General features: G+C 39.3%; 2 protein-coding genes across 9 annotated transcripts in view; one reads left to right on the top strand and one right to left on the bottom strand.

Annotated features, from left to right (window-relative positions):
- The window catches only part of YTHDC1 (YTH N6-methyladenosine RNA binding protein C1), a 31,048-nt gene extending 26,809 nt beyond the window's left edge, over positions 1–4,239 (top strand). For 3 of the 4 annotated variants that reach the window (XM_089532323.1, XM_089532325.1, XM_089532322.1), the window contains 2 exons: positions 1,776–1,910; positions 3,039–3,806. In XM_089532323.1, the coding sequence (XP_089388449.1) occupies positions 1,776–1,910; positions 3,039–3,269 (366 nt within the window). In that variant the 3' untranslated portion in view covers positions 3,270–3,806. Of the gene's footprint in view, positions 1–1,775; positions 1,911–3,038; positions 3,807–3,883 lie in introns of those variants that run through there. The other variant, XM_089532326.1, reaches the window with a different exon arrangement.
- Positions 4,240–6,238: 1,999 nt separating this feature from the next.
- The window catches only part of LOC149309379 (UDP-glucuronosyltransferase 2A1-like), a 41,028-nt gene continuing 30,430 nt past the window's right edge, over positions 6,239–16,836 (bottom strand). For all 5 annotated transcript variants that reach the window (XM_089532321.1, XM_089532319.1, XM_089532320.1 and 2 more), the window contains exons 2-6: positions 15,915–16,063; positions 14,500–14,631; positions 10,803–10,890; positions 7,955–8,174; positions 6,239–6,668 (exon numbers count right to left, since the gene is read on the bottom strand). In XM_089532321.1, coding sequence (XP_089388447.1) covers positions 6,392–6,668; positions 7,955–8,174; positions 10,803–10,890; positions 14,500–14,631; positions 15,915–16,037 — 840 coding nt within the window. In that variant the 5' untranslated portion in view covers positions 16,038–16,063 and the 3' untranslated portion in view covers positions 6,239–6,391. The remainder of the gene's footprint in view (positions 6,669–7,954; positions 8,175–10,802; positions 10,891–14,499; positions 14,632–15,914; positions 16,064–16,836) is intronic.

The following is a 16,836-nucleotide window of genomic DNA, read 5'->3' as shown; positions in this document are numbered from 1 at the left end:
GGGAACTGTAAACCTCTTTAATAACATTTTGTGATTATGGAATTGGAATCTTCCATTCCAGATCAAATGTAAAAATGTCTCTGGGCACATCTAAAATTATAGTTAATCCCAGTGTCATTCAGAAACTGGAGAAATTATTTTAGGAGAAAACACAGAATAAATCATGATAAATTTAATTGGACACATATTTGTCATATATGCTATAAAATAGTATCCAGTTTCATTCCAGTTATAATATGTTCTTGGAAATACTGACATAATTCAGGTTTCTGTCTCTAAGGTCCAAAGCACACTGCAGAAATAATCCAGTCTGAGACTTCTTTAACTGTCCTATCTTAATGCTAGGGAATTCTGGGAGTTGTAGCTTATTGTGACACCACAGCTCTCTTGACAGAGAGGGTTAAATGTCTCACAAAACTACAAATCCCAAAATTCCCTAGCATTGAGCCAGGGCAGTTAAACCGGTCTCAAACTGGATTGTTTCTGCAGTATGTTCTGGACCTAAATCAGTGTTGTAAAAGGTCCATGATTTGGAACTTCTACAACCAGATTCATAGATAAGAAAAGGGAATTGTATATGGATTTCAAACAAGAATTTTTAACATGCTCACATCTTTGAAGTTGTACTGCCGCACACCTGAGATTTAGTTAGGTAGAAAGACGAATCTGAAAATAGGTGAACTGCAACAGAGTCTTAAGGCTGAGTTCTACAGAAGCCTTGTTGTCATCTTGAGACAAAGTATGGTTAGAGGATTACCAGTGAATTCAAGGTGTTCTGTATTCTGCAGTATTTGAAAGTATTTTAACATCCAAATACAATTTGATACTTCCTAAATGAGTTGCTTATCTGGTAATCCACTTGAATGCTATGTACTCCTCTTGTCAACAGTGTAACCTTCAAGTCTTGGATACATGAGATTTGCAACAGAATGACAGGGATGTAATAATGTTTTAAGAATAATTCTCAAATATTTTACTGTAAAAGAGAAAATGGTTTGGCTCCAACTGAATAGGCTCCCCTTACACTTCCAATTTCCCTCCATTTTGACTTTCAAAGTAATCACTTCAGATCAAATGCAATCATATTTTTATGGGCTGGATCATTGCAGAGAAGATTGTCTATATATTACAACAATCCTGACCCCATTAAGAAACATTCTGCCTAGCATTCTGGCAGCCTTTTATTTTACTTTGTAGAGCTTAGGCACCGATTGCCAAGTGAATGTCCTCACTACCAGTTTAATTCTTCCAAAGGTATGTTTTTTCTTGAACATGAAGAGATTTTGTGTGTGTGTGTGTGAAGTGTATGTGTACCTATATGAATAGTGGGTAGAGGCTCTTATACTTTTGCCTTAACAGAATAAAGGGCATCTTGACAATAATTTCTTCTGCTTGTAACTTTCCTGTATTTCCCACCACCTCCATTTTTTCCCCTTACTATAGAAAATTCATGGGGTGGGTGGGGGCAGAAAAAACGGCACAATAACTTTTTGTTACGCTAGGACCTGTCTATATGGATGCACTCTGAGTAACAAAATATTGTAAATCACCACAGCCTCGTTCTGCATTCATTTGTGAAAAATGTGGAGTCTGTGTGTGGATTTGATAAAGTTTTAATCACTTTGAACTTGAAAGAACATTTCCTCATTTCAATGAAGTGTTAGCTTTGAAGCACTTCATTAATTGCAATAACAGTTGGATACTGAATTTGTTTTCTGCACTGATGACCTTAAGGTGGAAAATTATTGGAATAACAGACTGGTGTTTCTTTTCAGCCTCCCTACCCAGGTATGGAACAGCCTCCCCATCACCCTTATTACCAGCACCACGCTCCTCCACCACAAGCTCACCCTCCTTACTCAGGGCACCATCCCATACCACATGATGCACGATATCGAGATAAGCGAGTGGTAAGTGTGTCTTGAGTGGCTTTTTATTAGTAATAAGTATTGATAAGTGACTGGTCAGGTGCAGTTGAAACACTTAATATATTAGATTTGAATATTTATTACCTTTCAGATTTTGTTTTAGATAGGATTGGAATTTCAAAACTCTATTTAACATGGAAATTGCTGAGAAGTCTGGGATGGAAAAACCAAAATACCTGTACAGTCGGCCCTCCTTATCCACAGATTTTTTTATCCATGGATTCAAGCATCCACAGCTTGAAAATATTCAAAAAAAAGTATACATTCCAAATATCAAACCTTGTTTTTGCTATTTTATATAAGGGACACCATTTTGCAATGCCATTGTATTTAATGGGACTTTAGCATCCACGGATTTTGTTATCCTCAGGCTCCTGGAAACAAACCGCAGTGGATAACAAGGGCCCACTGTATATATTTTGACAGTGCATACATGAAGATGGAAAAGGGACTGTTGGATGGCACAAGAACAGTACTGCACTTGTGCCATCCAACAGTCCCTTTTCCATCTTCATGTATGCTTCCAAGCTTACTGAGCTTTAGGGATCTGCTCTGAGCTCCCAAGCAAAACACAGCATTCATTTATAGTTCATATATATGTTATACACATAACCTGAAGGTAATGTTATCCAATATTTTAAATAATTTTGTGCATGAAAAAAGTTTGTCTACCTTGAATCATCAGGAAGCAAAGGTGTCAATTTCTCAGCCAGCCACCCATGAAAAATGTTTTGGGTTTTGGAGCATTTCAGAAGTCGAGATAAGGGAGATTCAACCTATACTAACTACTCATCAGTAGTGGAGCAAAGGGATTTGGTATCTGTGCTAATAATTTAATTTGGTTTTAAAAAGCAAAACCAAGGGCTTATTCCCACTTGCAGTTTAAACCAATTCCCGATTTGCCTTCGCTCTGTGTTGGAAATCGATTCCAAAAGGTCCCTTGTCCCCACTATCAAAGTGGATCTTCTTCTTACCCCAATTTGGAGCCCCTCTAACAAAATATCCTTCTAAATTTTTTAGGATCCAAAAATTGTTGTAGGCACAAGTTGGCATAGTAGGATTTGTGGATCTTTAACTAAGTGCTACTTAAAATTGCTTTGACTTCCATAGCATGACTATGACATGAGAGTAGATGACTTTCTACGTCGGACACAAGCAGTTGTGAGCGGCCGAAGAAGCAGGCCCCGAGAGCGAGAGCGGGAACGTGAGCGAGAACGTGAACGGGATCGACCCCGAGATACAAGAAGAGACAGAGACCGAGATCGGGGGAGGGACAGGGAGAGAGAGAGAATATGTGATCGGGACAGAGACAGGGGGGAAAGAGGAAGATACAGAAGATAATGCATTATGGAACGACAGTCACTTAAAGAAGCAGAGGCTTGTATATTTGTGTGTTTACAGGTAGTAAACTTTTTTCCTCCATCGGCCTACTTTATTGTGTAGAAGGATTTATAATTGACCCTCTTTGTTCCAAGCATGCAGTAAGCTGTGAACTGGAAAAAAACCCATCAGCCAAAAACATGTGCAAAGCTTGATTACTTTAATTTGAGTAGTCTTGGGAAACAGTTTAAAATATGTAGATAAATTATCTTCCCCATGTGTTTATGTTAACAGTAATTTAATCACATTTTTTTCAATATTGATAACTGTGATAAGATTTTTGCTCTGTTTTCTTATATGTAGTTTTTACATGATTTATGTCGGGGGGGGAGGGGAATGCTGCTATCAAGTATGCAAATACTGAGTGTGATGGTTTGGGTTGTATGGCAGCTTTGGAGCAGCCATGTCTTGGTTTTTCTGGCTGTTTGTTTTTTTTTAACTTCTGTAAAAGTCAAGCGTGTTCAATAATGAAAGCAATATAAAGATATTGATACCTAATTTTTAACCTTCAAAAAGAATGTTCCTTTGTTCTGGTGGCATTTTGGTTAATGCTATTGTTTAATTGCTTCTCCCAGTCCCTTATTTCCTTGAAACATCCACGTTGTTTAGACAGTCCGACGCATAGAACACAAAATGCTGCTGTATTCTACATTGCTACCATTGCTTTTTTATAATAAATTGGTAAGAGTCATTATCCATGGATTTTCCTGCATTAACAGCTTCTGCAACAACAGTAACAAAGCACTGATCTGAAAATGTCACTTCTGGCTCAGTGGCTTACTTAACAAAATGTTGGAGAGACAAGAAGTTGTTGTGTCTGTTTTAGGTTTCTCCCTCACACCACATGAAGGAATCATGATACTGTACCTCATAGCCTTGATGCTGTACCACATTTAATTGAAATTGCACTGCAAATTCCTGTTAAGTATACTCTGAAATTTGTAGCAGACAACCAGTTAGCAGACAAGCCAACATGCAAAGCTTTTGAAAACCATTAACGTGGGAAAGTTGATGTTGCAGAGATAGGAGGATAGGGAATGAGGTAGTAACAGTCAATTATAAATATGATTACCAATGCATACAGATTTACTCAGAGGTAAGCCCAGCTACTGTTAATGGACCTTACTCCTAGGTAGGTTTGATGGGTTGCCACATCACAATCATTTGATAATGTCACATTACCTAATTGATTTCACTTGACTTTACAAACTACATTACATTTAATTTCCAGCTTTGCTGACATGATGGTTGTCTTGTTACTTAATGCTTTTTTCCAAGCTAACACAGGAGCTACTGTGTTTCACCTAAAGACAGAGAACAGATAGCTCTATGTCAGTTTTTATTTGCAGAGATGGAAAATAGTCATTAATTCCATATTCTTTGAGGTCCTACCTGAGGTCATCTTATTTAAAGCTGATTTTTCCAGCCTGTAATCTCTATCTCTGGGCTTACCAAAATGTGTTTTATTCACAGCAAAAAAGTGATGAGATGGTAGAAGTTGCCATTTTTGTTGGTGTCTGAAAATAGTGGTTCCAGATTACCAAGTAAAACATGTTGGCTGTGAACCTTCATAGATTATTCTAGAGCCAAGTGATACATGTGGGATTGTACTGGATGCACTATAAAAATGCAGTTTAGCCATTTCAAAATCATATGCCAAGAAAGTGAATTCTCTATGAAGTATCCTTTGGTTTAGCTTTGATTTTCAGAGGAAGGAAGCAAGGCAAGCCTGAAATCTTACACAACCACCTCTGGCTTCTGTAGGTTTTTCAATGCATATCGTTCAGAGCCATAAAGGATAGAAACCTGTTATTTTTTACAAAAAATAACAACTGATTAGAGGAAACTAAATTCTGCAGCTAGTACCACTTTTTCTACTCCTTTAAACTCAAGGCATGCACAGGCTTACATTTGGGATACCAGGAAACCATAATACAAATTTTTGTGCTTGAATCATGTGTGTTTTCTCAATAGGACTTACTACCAAGGAGAGAGTGCTCTGGAATGCAACATTTGTGTGCTTATTTATGAAGCTTATTGGTTCCACTCCCACCCTCAGATAACCTGTCTCCTGAAAGAATCATTTCAGTGCTGTAGAACTGAACACTTGGCAGCCCTTGCCTTTCCTGGTCACTCTGTCAATCCCGGAAAGAAAGATCTATCCAAAATAGACATAGAGGACAATCCTCCAAGTGGAATGTATGCATTTAATTTTGCATATTCCATTGACTTCAAGTAGACTCCAACATGTATGTGCTGCTTTATTTCTGTTGTACATTATTTATAAAAACAACCAGTAGGAGGAATCTGTTCTTTCCATTTCAAAAGCACTGTCTTAACCACTTGAACACAGACATTTAACAAACATGCCCAAATTCCTACTCTAGCAAGAATTTCTGCAACTGCTATATATACTTTGACTTCATCAGATGTGCAGTCCACCCTCCATACCCACGCACTTGCCATCCATGGATTTGACCCTCTGCGGATGGTAAGCTCATGGGGAGGGGGGCAATAGCAGTGGTGGTCGAGGTGAGGAAGAGAAGGAGAGAGAAGGAGGAAGGAAAAGGGGGAGGAAGAGCAGAGACTGGGTGAAGAGGAGGGGGAGGAGGAGGATGAAAAAGGAGGAAGAGCTGCAGCAACAGGAGAAGAGGAGGAAGAAGAGGTGAGCAATGAGGCTGGCTTCAAAGGAGGGGCAAAACCTAAAGTTTTGAAATCCAGCATGGTGTAGTAGTTTGCTCATGGGACTATGACTCTGAAAGATCAAAGTTTGATTTCCTACTCAGCCATGGAAAACTGGATCATTTTGGGTGAGTAACACACTCCTAGCTCCAGAAAATCCCATGATAGGTTCACCTTACAGTCACCATAAGTCGGAAACTACTTGAAAGCACCCAACAACAACAAAGTTTTTTATAGGTATCTTTATTAATACTTGTAAATCTATGCCACCTTGAATGAAGCCTGAGAAAGCTAGGTTTCCTTACGCATTCAATCAAACTGAACATCATGGTAAATGGTTAAATATACCCAGTCTGAACTTGCTGGATAATTTAAGGCACATGATGGCAGTGTCCCAAAAACTATTCCGTTTTTGTTTTCTTCGTGATGCCACATTTCTGACAGCAAAATAAGCAGCTTTTTATAGCAATGAATATGAAAAGTGCTACACAGCTGATCAGGAAGACAATGACATCAATGCTATGATACTGGTACCAGGTCAAGTCATGGGCAGCAACTCTCAAGTGCTTGGCACCTTTGTGGCGCATGACAAACTCAATCCAAAAGACAGCTCGATCTAGAGGCTTCATGGGTTGGTCATGATGAATCTGCGATACTCGTACTGCATTTTCCTTATATCTGCAGAGGTGAGAGTGGAGAAAGAAATAAGAATAAAGTGCAATAGAACCAGAAATTGTGTCTACTGCAGTGCTTGGTAAACAGCAACCTCATATACAAAGGATTAAAGATGAATAAACAGTTCTCATTAATAGTTTTTTGTGAGTTTCTTAGACTATGTGGCCATCTTCTAGAAAAGTTTATTCCTGACGTTTCGCCAGCATCTGTGGCTGGCATCAGATGCCAACCACAGATGCTGGCGAAACATCAGGAATAAACTCTTCTAGAACGTGATCACATAGCCCAAAAAAACTATGAATGCCGACCATGAAAGTCTTCGAGTTCTCATTAACTTCCACAGTGCCTTAGTTCTTGTGTAATAGCTGTTTAATTGAAAGCAATTTACTGTTTTAATAAAGTGCCGGAGAGAAGTGGCTTTCTCCTTGCCTCGCTACATGCTATCATAGCACTTCCTGAGGCAGATGGTCATAAAAGCGTGCATTTTGCCAAATGGAATTTTCCAGCCCAACAAAAGACATGCTTCTACAGCCCTCTCCCTTGAGGAAAACAGGCGTTCTACAGCAGACAAAGATGCAAGGAGAAAGCTACTTCTCTCCAGCTGCGTTTCAGCCTTCTATTATCGTCCAGTTAGGCTCTTTGTTAAAGAAAAAAATTCTGTGGTTTCACGTTGATACTAGGAACGATTCCTCCACATTTTCATAAATAAATGACAATAGTGCTATATTTTTCTTCTAAGCACAGCCCCTCCAAATGTTGGTGGACTCCAATTCCAATGACATCTTGCCAGCCTAGCCACCACTCACAGTGAGTGTTGATGGGAGCTGCAGTTCAGCAACATCTAGAAAGCCATATATTCACCCTCCCTGCTCTAGATTAATTTTGCATTCAGTTCTTTGCTGTGAAAATCAAAATGAGAATGCTAGTTTCATTTTTTTTTAAATTGGATAATAAAGAAATGCCACAGTTTTGAAATTATTTTTGGTTCAGTAACAGTTCACAACATTCAGTCCCAGATGCAAAATGGAAAGATGCTAGATTCAACTGTAGTTATGAGGAGTGGGGAAATGTTAAATGTAGTAGAAATAGATACTGGGATGGTAATCGGAGAAGATATTCGTAATAGCAAAGAAAGAAACGCAAATGGGAATTAGCTTGGTCACAGAACCTCACTACTATGTGTTTAAAAATCCGTATTTTCCTGCAAAATTCATTGGCAGAGTTTTTAGTCTTAGACACAGCATATAAATAATGATCTGCTTTCAGAGAAGGATTTCCAATAGACTTACGTCACATTGTGAATGACAGTATTCACAGCGTCCAACAAGTCTTGTGCTTTCATTGTGTGGATATTCAACTCTATAGCCATTCCCTTTGCTCTCATGTGAGCAATGTTATCAGGCTGGTCAGCAAACATGGGGATCCCTACCATGGGAATCCCATGGTAAATGGCTTCATAGACCCCATTTGTTCCACCGTGTGTTATAAAGGCTTTTGTCTTGGGATGTCCTGGAAAGGAAATAGAAGAACGTGCTGAGTAATATATGAAAGGAATGATAACAACTTGTTATTGGAACTGTTTACTAGTATATGCCAGCTCAGTTCAATTCCAGAAGGCTGTCATTTATTCTAAACAGTCAAATGTTTCCTTGAAATGGGAGTATGATCTTGGATCACCACAAATCGGCAGTAGGAGAGAATAAAGATATTTTGTAATTTCCAGATCACAAATAATTGAAAGTACACATTATCAGATACATATTTAGGGTTCTAAACTGTCCTTTGAAAATAGCTCTTCCTTTATCAATAACCTTATTTGAATATATTTTGCTTTTTCTATGGGACATCCAGAGGTTTCTACTGTTTCCTCCTTTTTGGTGGTAAACATTGCAGGGGAAAAATGGGTTCCACATTGATAAAATCCTAAGAATTATTTTGGTTATCTGGGTGGTAGTGATTTTAATATCCAGAACAAAACCATAGGAAAGAATAGTCCTGGGAAGCATAGAAGAACAAATGATGCTGGTTGTTATAGAGCTAATAGGAAGAACTATGTACATTTTAAATTTAATTTTTTAAAATTTAATTGTCAAATCTGTCAATTTTGTTTTTTTCCTATATTTGAATTTCAATAAATTGATTAAAAGAATTGAAACAAAATTCTCACCCACCTGTAAATAAAAATAAAGGAGATGTATAAAGACTTTAAGGATGAGATGCTGGTGTGAATCTGTGACTGGAATAATAATTTACAGTGGAACCTCGCCATACGCGGGGGATCCATTCTGGATCCCGCCGTGTATGGCGATTTCCGCCTGTGTTCGAGCCCCATTGTAAACAATGGGGCTCGTGCGCGGCGGCGCACGGGGCGCAACGGGCGCACGTGCCCATTCAATTGAATGGGACGTGCCGCCCCTTCTGCCCCATGCGCGCGCCGCGGCTTGAGCGCGTATGCTCAAGGCCGCGTATGGCGAGCGCGCGTATGGTGAGGTTCCACTGTATAAACTTCTAATACTTTACCAATCTAATGTATAAACCTGTAGAGCAGCTGTTACTGTATGCTACCCAACTGTCTCTGCTTGTAGATTTTAACATCCCATTCCAGATTTCCTTATCTGTCCATGTAAAGGTACACAAGGGCTTCAGTCCAAATAAAGTTATTGTGTTAAAACCCCACTGAAAGCAGTGGAACAGTGTGAACCCTTTAATTTCATTCAGACTAACATTCGATAAATCTTCTCTGGATTGGAGCTGCAAATTATTTATTTATTTATTTACGGTATTTATACCCTGCCCTTCAGCTCTAAAGGCTCTCAGAACGGCTTACAGTTATTATTATTATTATTATTATTATTATTATTATTATTATTATTTTGAATTAGACGGTTCCCTGCTCTCAGACATACAGTTGTGGATTCTAAAGAGATCTACAGTATAGGAATCAACTAGCACTATTGCAGAAGAGAAGTTCAAGGAAGGATTGAGCAGGAGTCAGCTAATATGTGCAGGATAAATGTGCAGAGACTTAGAACATGGGCACCTATGCCACTTTGTATGTATTGGACCTTTTGTGAAAGCACAGTGCAAGGTAATCTGGCTGTAATTGTGTGATATAATTGAGATTTCTTAATTCACCGATTTAATCAATATGTATCCGTGCATGTGTACATTGGTAACTGCCAAATCTCAGAGCCTAGTTTCTGTTCTCAGGATGAGCAGGAGGAATCCAAAGGCAAGAGTGCTGCCTCAAAGAGTGTGTGTACATGTATAGTCCATTACTTGGACTGGGTTTTAAAAATTATTATTTGAATGGTACAGTGCGCCTGTGTCATACGTGGGTGCGCCTTAAGCATACGCTGAAAGCTGTGCACTGGAGGAGGCAATGGCATGGGCACGAGCCCTATTGTTTTCAATGGGGCTCCACCATACATGGTATTTGCCTTACACTGGGGGGTCCAGAATGGATCCCCCACATAAGGGAAGGACGCACTATATAAGTTGTGTAACTGTGGTTTAATGGCTGATTGCATCTCCAGAGGCTGCCCTTTGTATCATCACACTATAGCATCTTCAGGCCCAACCAGTGACATCAGGAGAGATCGTGCCTAGGTCTCAGGTTTGGCCCTAAAATCTCAGGGCTTGGGATAGCTCTGGTCTGTCAATCATATTAGTAATCACCAAGGGAAGGGAAGGAAGGAAGAGAAAATTGTGCATTTGCCAATTCTACTATTACTTTGAGACAAAGATCTGATCAGTGCAGTATGTTAGTGGTTAGACTTTGTCCAGGACCATGCAGTGCTGGCAAGGGAAGATGGGCAAAATCCACCAGCTCCAAACAGCCTGTACTTCTGACTTCTTGCATGGTTCCTGGGTTCGTGGCCTGTTTTTTCATACTGCCACTACTTATGCCAGTGTAGTTAAGCTGGTGTAGTCCACCAGGAGATGTTAGAAATTATTCAGGCTAGGCCAGAAAGCAGGTAAAGTGAATACAGTGAACAAAAATGGAACGACACAGGTGGAAGCTATTCATTCTTACTGCCCATGACAGCCAGGAGATAAGAACATGAGACAGATTCTCTAGTGATTGTCTGAACAGAGCTGCAAAACCAAACAACACTGCAGCATAAGATTTCTCACCAAGCAGATCATTCTGTGGTATCCAGTCATAAAGTCGGGTATTGGAACCTAATGTTTCTGGCTTTTTCCCTTTGTATCGCCAAATCACCTAGAAAGAAATACAAAAAAGAGGGAAATCTCCCTTGTAACACAGTTAGAAAAGTAAATTACATTTCATACTTACCCAAAGACATCTGGCTTTCTAAGATGATATTTATTTTGAAGTTTCTCGAATAGCACTTGCATACTTGAATAGGATTTCTTTTCCTGATATGTTTTATATTTTTCTCCTTAAACCAGGGGTGGCCAATTGTGAGGGGGCCAGGAGTGAATTTCTCACCTCTTGATGCTCCTGCATCCCTGAGTGTGCCAAAATACCTCTCCTCCCACAAACTTTCTCCTTTAAAATGGCAAGCAGAAATCATGCTGCATTGCTTCCAGTCCCTATTTTGAAGATGAAATGGAGGGAGGAAAAGGCATTGAAAGAAAGGGGGACTCTGGAGGGGTGTCATAGAATCATAGAGTTGGAAGAGACCACAAGGGCCATCCAGTCCAACCCCATTCTGCCATGCAGGAAATCCAAATCAAAGCATCCCCAACAGATGGCCATCTAGCCTCTGCTTAAAGACCTCCAAGGAAGGAGACTCCACTACACTCCGGGAGAGTTTGTTCCACTGTCGAACAGCCCTTACTGTCAGGAAGTTCTTCCTAATGTTGAGGTGGAATCTCTTTTCCTGTAGCTTGCATCCATTGTTCCGGGTCCTGTTCTCTGGAGCAGCAGAAAGCAAGCTTGCTCCCTCCTCAATATGACATCCCTTGAAATATTTAAAACAGGGCTATCATATCACCTCTTAATCTTCTCTTCTCCAGGCTAAACATCCCCAGCTCCCTGAGTCGTTCCTCATAGGGCAAGGTTTCCAGACCTTTCACCATTTTAGTCGCCCTCCTCTGGACACGCTCCAGTTTCTCAATGTCCTTTTTGAATTGTCGTAGGGTATGAAGGAGGATTTACACGTTTGCACTTATTGGGGGGGGGGGGGGTGCCATTTTTAGACAATTTTGCTGAAAATGTCACCAAGGCATTTTTAATAAGGGGGGATTCAAAGTGCTTTGGGGAAAACAGAGGAGGCTCCAGGGGCTACGAAAGTGGGTTACAATGGCCACTTATGTTTTAGACCCTTTCTTTTTAATCATTAAATACATGGGGTTGAATTTAGACTTAACCAAACCTAATTTACTGCTAAGATTAGATTTTAGCTCATGGTTAGTAACTGCACTAAACCCACCTGTTAAATGAAAATGATGCCATTCAGATTTGTTCAGATTTGTTTGGATATTAAGAGGCTACTGAATGACTTTGTTAAATACTGCAAATATAATCTTTGATCTTTTTTCCCTTTCCTTTTCTCTCTTTTTTGTTAAGAATATTTTAGACTTTTCTGGTTTGAAGGGAATAATAGAACTGAACAGGTAGATTCATAAAAAATCTCTGTAAATTGCAGGGATCAGGAAAAATATGCCAAATCTAAAGTGGACTGGCTATGAGAGCAATTACCCTCTTTTTCTTTGCAAATGGTGAGAAATCTCTCCCAGCAGCTTTCTATGAATGCCTGGGAGGCACCAATTTGGTTCCTCATTTTAAGAGCTCTTTTGAAAGAATTCATTGTTATTTTTAAAAAGAAGTTAATATTTTAAGTTCCTGGCCATATTGCTGGAGCTGTTCATGATCAAAAGGCTTTCTTAAATTCATTACTATCCGGTGTTTTCAGATACTTAAGAACTAAAATAATAATAAACCACCCTTGATCCCCATAAGGAAACATATGTGAATTTTTCCCAAACACCCTCAGCATTAGAATTGTTCAAAATACATAGATCATTTTTAAAAACAAGTTGGAGCAAACATGTCTACAGGATTAATACAACTGTTTTTGAAATGGCATAAACTGTGTTTAAGTTTTTCCATGCCAGCTTTTTATAGTTAAATTAGGTAGAGAAATCTGCCAGATTAATTCCTGCCCCTGCATTAAAATCATCCACAATAATAGGAAAAGAGTGATGGAATTTAGCTGAGTATTTCAAATAAGATTCAGATTTAAGCCAAGCTGATACAGCATCTTCTCTATGGGCATTGGTAGGAGTAACATATTTTTAAAATATATTTTAAAAGTAAAATGCAAGAGTCACAAATGTTGTTTTTATTAAGTGATTTATGGCAGCCCTACAAATGAGAGACATCCAAGACATCTTGTTATTAATAGCCCTGTAGAGATCTTGCAGATTCAGAGGCATGGTTCCAGTTATTCAGTCTATCCACCTACACTGCAGTCCTCTTTAGTGCTGTCCCATGTCATATCACCTCATGATATGTCCAAAGTATGATAGCTTCAGTTTAGTCATTTTTGTTTCTAGGAAGAGTTTATCCTTGATTTGCTATTGGGCCTATTTATTTGTTGTTGTTGTTTTAGTGGTCCATGTTGTTTGGAGAACTCGACTACAGGATCACATTTACAATGAGTTGATTCTCTTACTGTCCAGCGTTCACACCCATGCATAAAAAGGTCACAGGTAGCACAACAGTCAAGGCATCAAAAGAAAAAGAAACAAAAACAAAGCCCCATCTACCCATACCTTCAGAGACACAGAAGGACGCAAACCTGTGAACAAAAATGTGGTTTCTTGAAGCAAGACCATGCCAAACTCATTCAGATAAGTGAAGAACGTTGAGGTCCTGAATGGGAGACATGGCTGTAATCCGTCTCCTGATTCAACCCACCTAAAAGCCACCTTAGAAGCCAAGCAGTTGCACTAACCAAAGGAGTTCCAAGGTGGTAACAAGTAGAGTGGTGAAGGATGGCACAAGCAGCCCCCTCCATCCCTCTCACAAGCCATGATGGGACAAGAAGCGCACTGTGGCTCGTTGCACTGTGGCTCGCTGGCAGGAAAGACTGTGCATGTCACCCTTCAGCACCTCAGTTGCCAGTAGCTCAGCACTCCTTCACCTGTTGTTAATACCTAGTTTTAAAAATGTGTTTGAGGGGGAGCGCTTGAAGTCTTTGAAATGGCACAATGATCTTTAGATCCATTAGATGCATTAGACTTGCCTCCCCTCATTGATACTGATATCATAACTGATTGATACCATCACCCCCGTCCCCCCCTCCTCTAGAGGAAGACTCATTTCTAGTGCTAATTGGCCCAAAATTTTAGTGTATTCATATTGGACAGTTTTAAATTTTTTGATGTTTAATCTTTTTTAGGGGTTGATCACTGTTTTTATGATTGAGGGGAGGGGTCTGGTTTGGGGGGTTTTAAATTGTAATTTTTAATTGTTTGATGTTTTATTTATACTGTTGGAATCCGCTTTGATTTCTTTGTGAAAAGTGGAATTAAAATTATTATTATTATTATTATTATTATTATTATTATCATCATCATCATCATCATCATCATCATCATTATCCTAAATATGAATTGCAAAAATCTACCTTTGTTGTCGTTGTTGTGTGCCTTCAAGTCATTTCTGACTTATGGCGACCCTAAGGCAAACCTCTCATAGGGTTTTCTTGGCAAGATTTGTTCAGAAGAGGTTTTCTATCATAGTGACTGTATAGTTCATTTACAAGCAACACTTCTTTAGTGGGAGAAGATCCTTGTGTGATAAATTCTTTAGTGTACAAATAACTTTTTTTAAAAAAAATACATCCAGCACACTGACCTTCTGTGGAAGTTGGCTGAGTGCCTGTGCAACCATGTTACTCTTTTCATCTGTTAGGTTTTTAAGCATTGAACCAAGAGAAAATACCACAATACCGTGTTCCCCTGAACTCTGGACAAATTCTTCCATTTCCTGTTAAAAAAACAAAACCAATAAAAATAATAGTGATAGGAAAAACAATAACATAAGCATCAACATTTTGTGACAATTAAAGTGCCCCTACACGGAACATGCCACGTTAGCCAAGGTCTTACATGTTTTGTAAGATTTTGATTAGGCCGGACTATGACACATCTCCTCTATCCTTTTTCACAAGACTGACTTACCTCTGGTATCAGTTTAGGGCTTGTGGAAAACAGTGGGCATCAGAGAAGCTTATGATTATGTCCCTATAGCCAGGTGGATAACAACAGTAACATCCTATTGAACCTCCAAGGCATCTCAGAGGATGCCTTTGTCGTTGTACATCTGGCCATAGGGACATAGCCAGAAAGTCTCCAATGCTCATCACTCTCCAACAGTTACTAAATTACTAAGGGGAGAAATGAAATGCAGTGCGAAGGTAAGTCCTGCAAGGCTTGGGTTGTTGCATGATGGAGGTAGTGAACTGCTCTTCTGCCACAACCAAAAAAGTTCTATATGCCCATTAAAACTTTTGGCTATGACTGTGTATGTCACTAATAGAATGTTAGGTATTATCTGATAATACTTCACTGGTTCCTAGATTTTTTGATAGAATCCAAACCATTAATGGTCCTAAATTCCAGTCAATGACACTTGGCAGACTATGAAACTGAGAAAAATATTTTAACAGGGTTTTTTTTTCTTAGTTGCTCTTAAAATCATGATTGATTATAGGGGAGATAGTGGATAGGTCTATAAGTTTAGAGTCAAAAAAGATGAGATGCTGAGCCCATATTTAGAAGCAGTGCTCTCTCAAGTGGTGACAGATGTTTGATTGTAAAAGCATCTATTTTCCCTCAAGTATGCATCTTGCATTTCTTAACAAAACAATGAGCCTAACAGCATTAGAAACGAAAGATGAATCAGAGCAGGAGACTACTGGCTTTCTTTTTGCCTCTCCATATGACATCCTGGCTAACTCTCATTCTCTTTCTGTGGGAGATGATTGTGAAAGTATGTCTTTTGTCATGCTGGAAAAAATCTGTTTGATGAAAGGCTTTTACAACTGTCTCCCTTTGGAAGGAGAATGGAAGTGCTCCGAGGGCATGCAGAGAGGCATAGACAAAGCTGATACTCTCCTGCTCTGTTTTGTTTTTCTTTTCTATATAGTAAGGCTCTGTGTCTTTGGATACCTGCAAAGCCAATCAGACTAGCCCACTTTCTTCAAGGTGCAATGAACAAGAAACAGTTAAATTTATCATTATCAGGTGGGTGACACAAGAGGGAATTACCTTAGGCAAAGGTTTTGCTGGCTGACAATGCAGCCCTCCTACGAATTCAAAATTTGGTAAGAATGGTCGTGGAAATTCAAAGTCCCAGTAGGTTCGGATCAGCCATATTTCTGCTTTGCCCATTGTTTCACACAATGTTGTGGGTCTCCCTGTGGATAAAAAGAAGTGGAATTCAATTTAACATATTTCTCCTTTGAGGATACATAAGCACTCTAAAACCCAGTTTCCAGAACTGAAAAATAATTCACACCAGCTGGCATTCTCTTAGTGTAAGTTGCACAATACATGCAGAGTGACTTTCGTATGTATTGTGCAACAGTTTTATCCAGATTTCAGCAGCATAAGCACAGTTGTGCATGTGAGACCATTGTGCATGCAGTAGCACATTAAAGTACACAGAATACTGTGTGAATGAGCACTTGTGTGGAAGGATCACATTCGACTGAAACAGAATGAGAAATGAGGACTATTTAAATCATGTAGACAAGCCCTGAGCCAAATGCAGCTTTCCATATTATCTGTATACTGTATAAATCAAATAGAGATGGTGGTAAAAATGCAGCCTTGTCTGTGCTCCTTGCCTATAGGAAAACATTCTGTTTCTCTATATTTTGTCCTTACTGTGTCCTCTTGTCTTGAGTATAGATTATGCACCAAAGCAATCAAATGTGAAGGCACACCCATTTCCTTTAGAGTGATCTATCATTTTTCATGAGCTACATAATCAAGTCTCTTCAATAATCAATAAAACAATGCAGATGGAGAGTAGTGTTCATGTGCAGACATAGGCCAGAACCTTGTTGGTGGACTATGCTAGCAGTTGCACTGCTCCTAGCATCATAGGCAGGGAGATGAAGGCTAAGATCCTGTTTGCAGACATAGCCATGCCATGGAAGGGAAGGAGGCAGCAGTACAAAAGACA

The sequence above is a fragment of the Sceloporus occidentalis genome, unplaced genomic scaffold, assembly GCF_023333645.1.
Source record: "Sceloporus occidentalis isolate IW3139 unplaced genomic scaffold, rSceOcc1.0.p SCAF_7, whole genome shotgun sequence".
Taxonomy (NCBI): Eukaryota; Metazoa; Chordata; class Lepidosauria; order Squamata; family Phrynosomatidae; genus Sceloporus; species Sceloporus occidentalis.
Note: the sequence above shows the minus strand (reverse complement) of the source record. Positions and strands in the feature narration are given on the sequence as shown.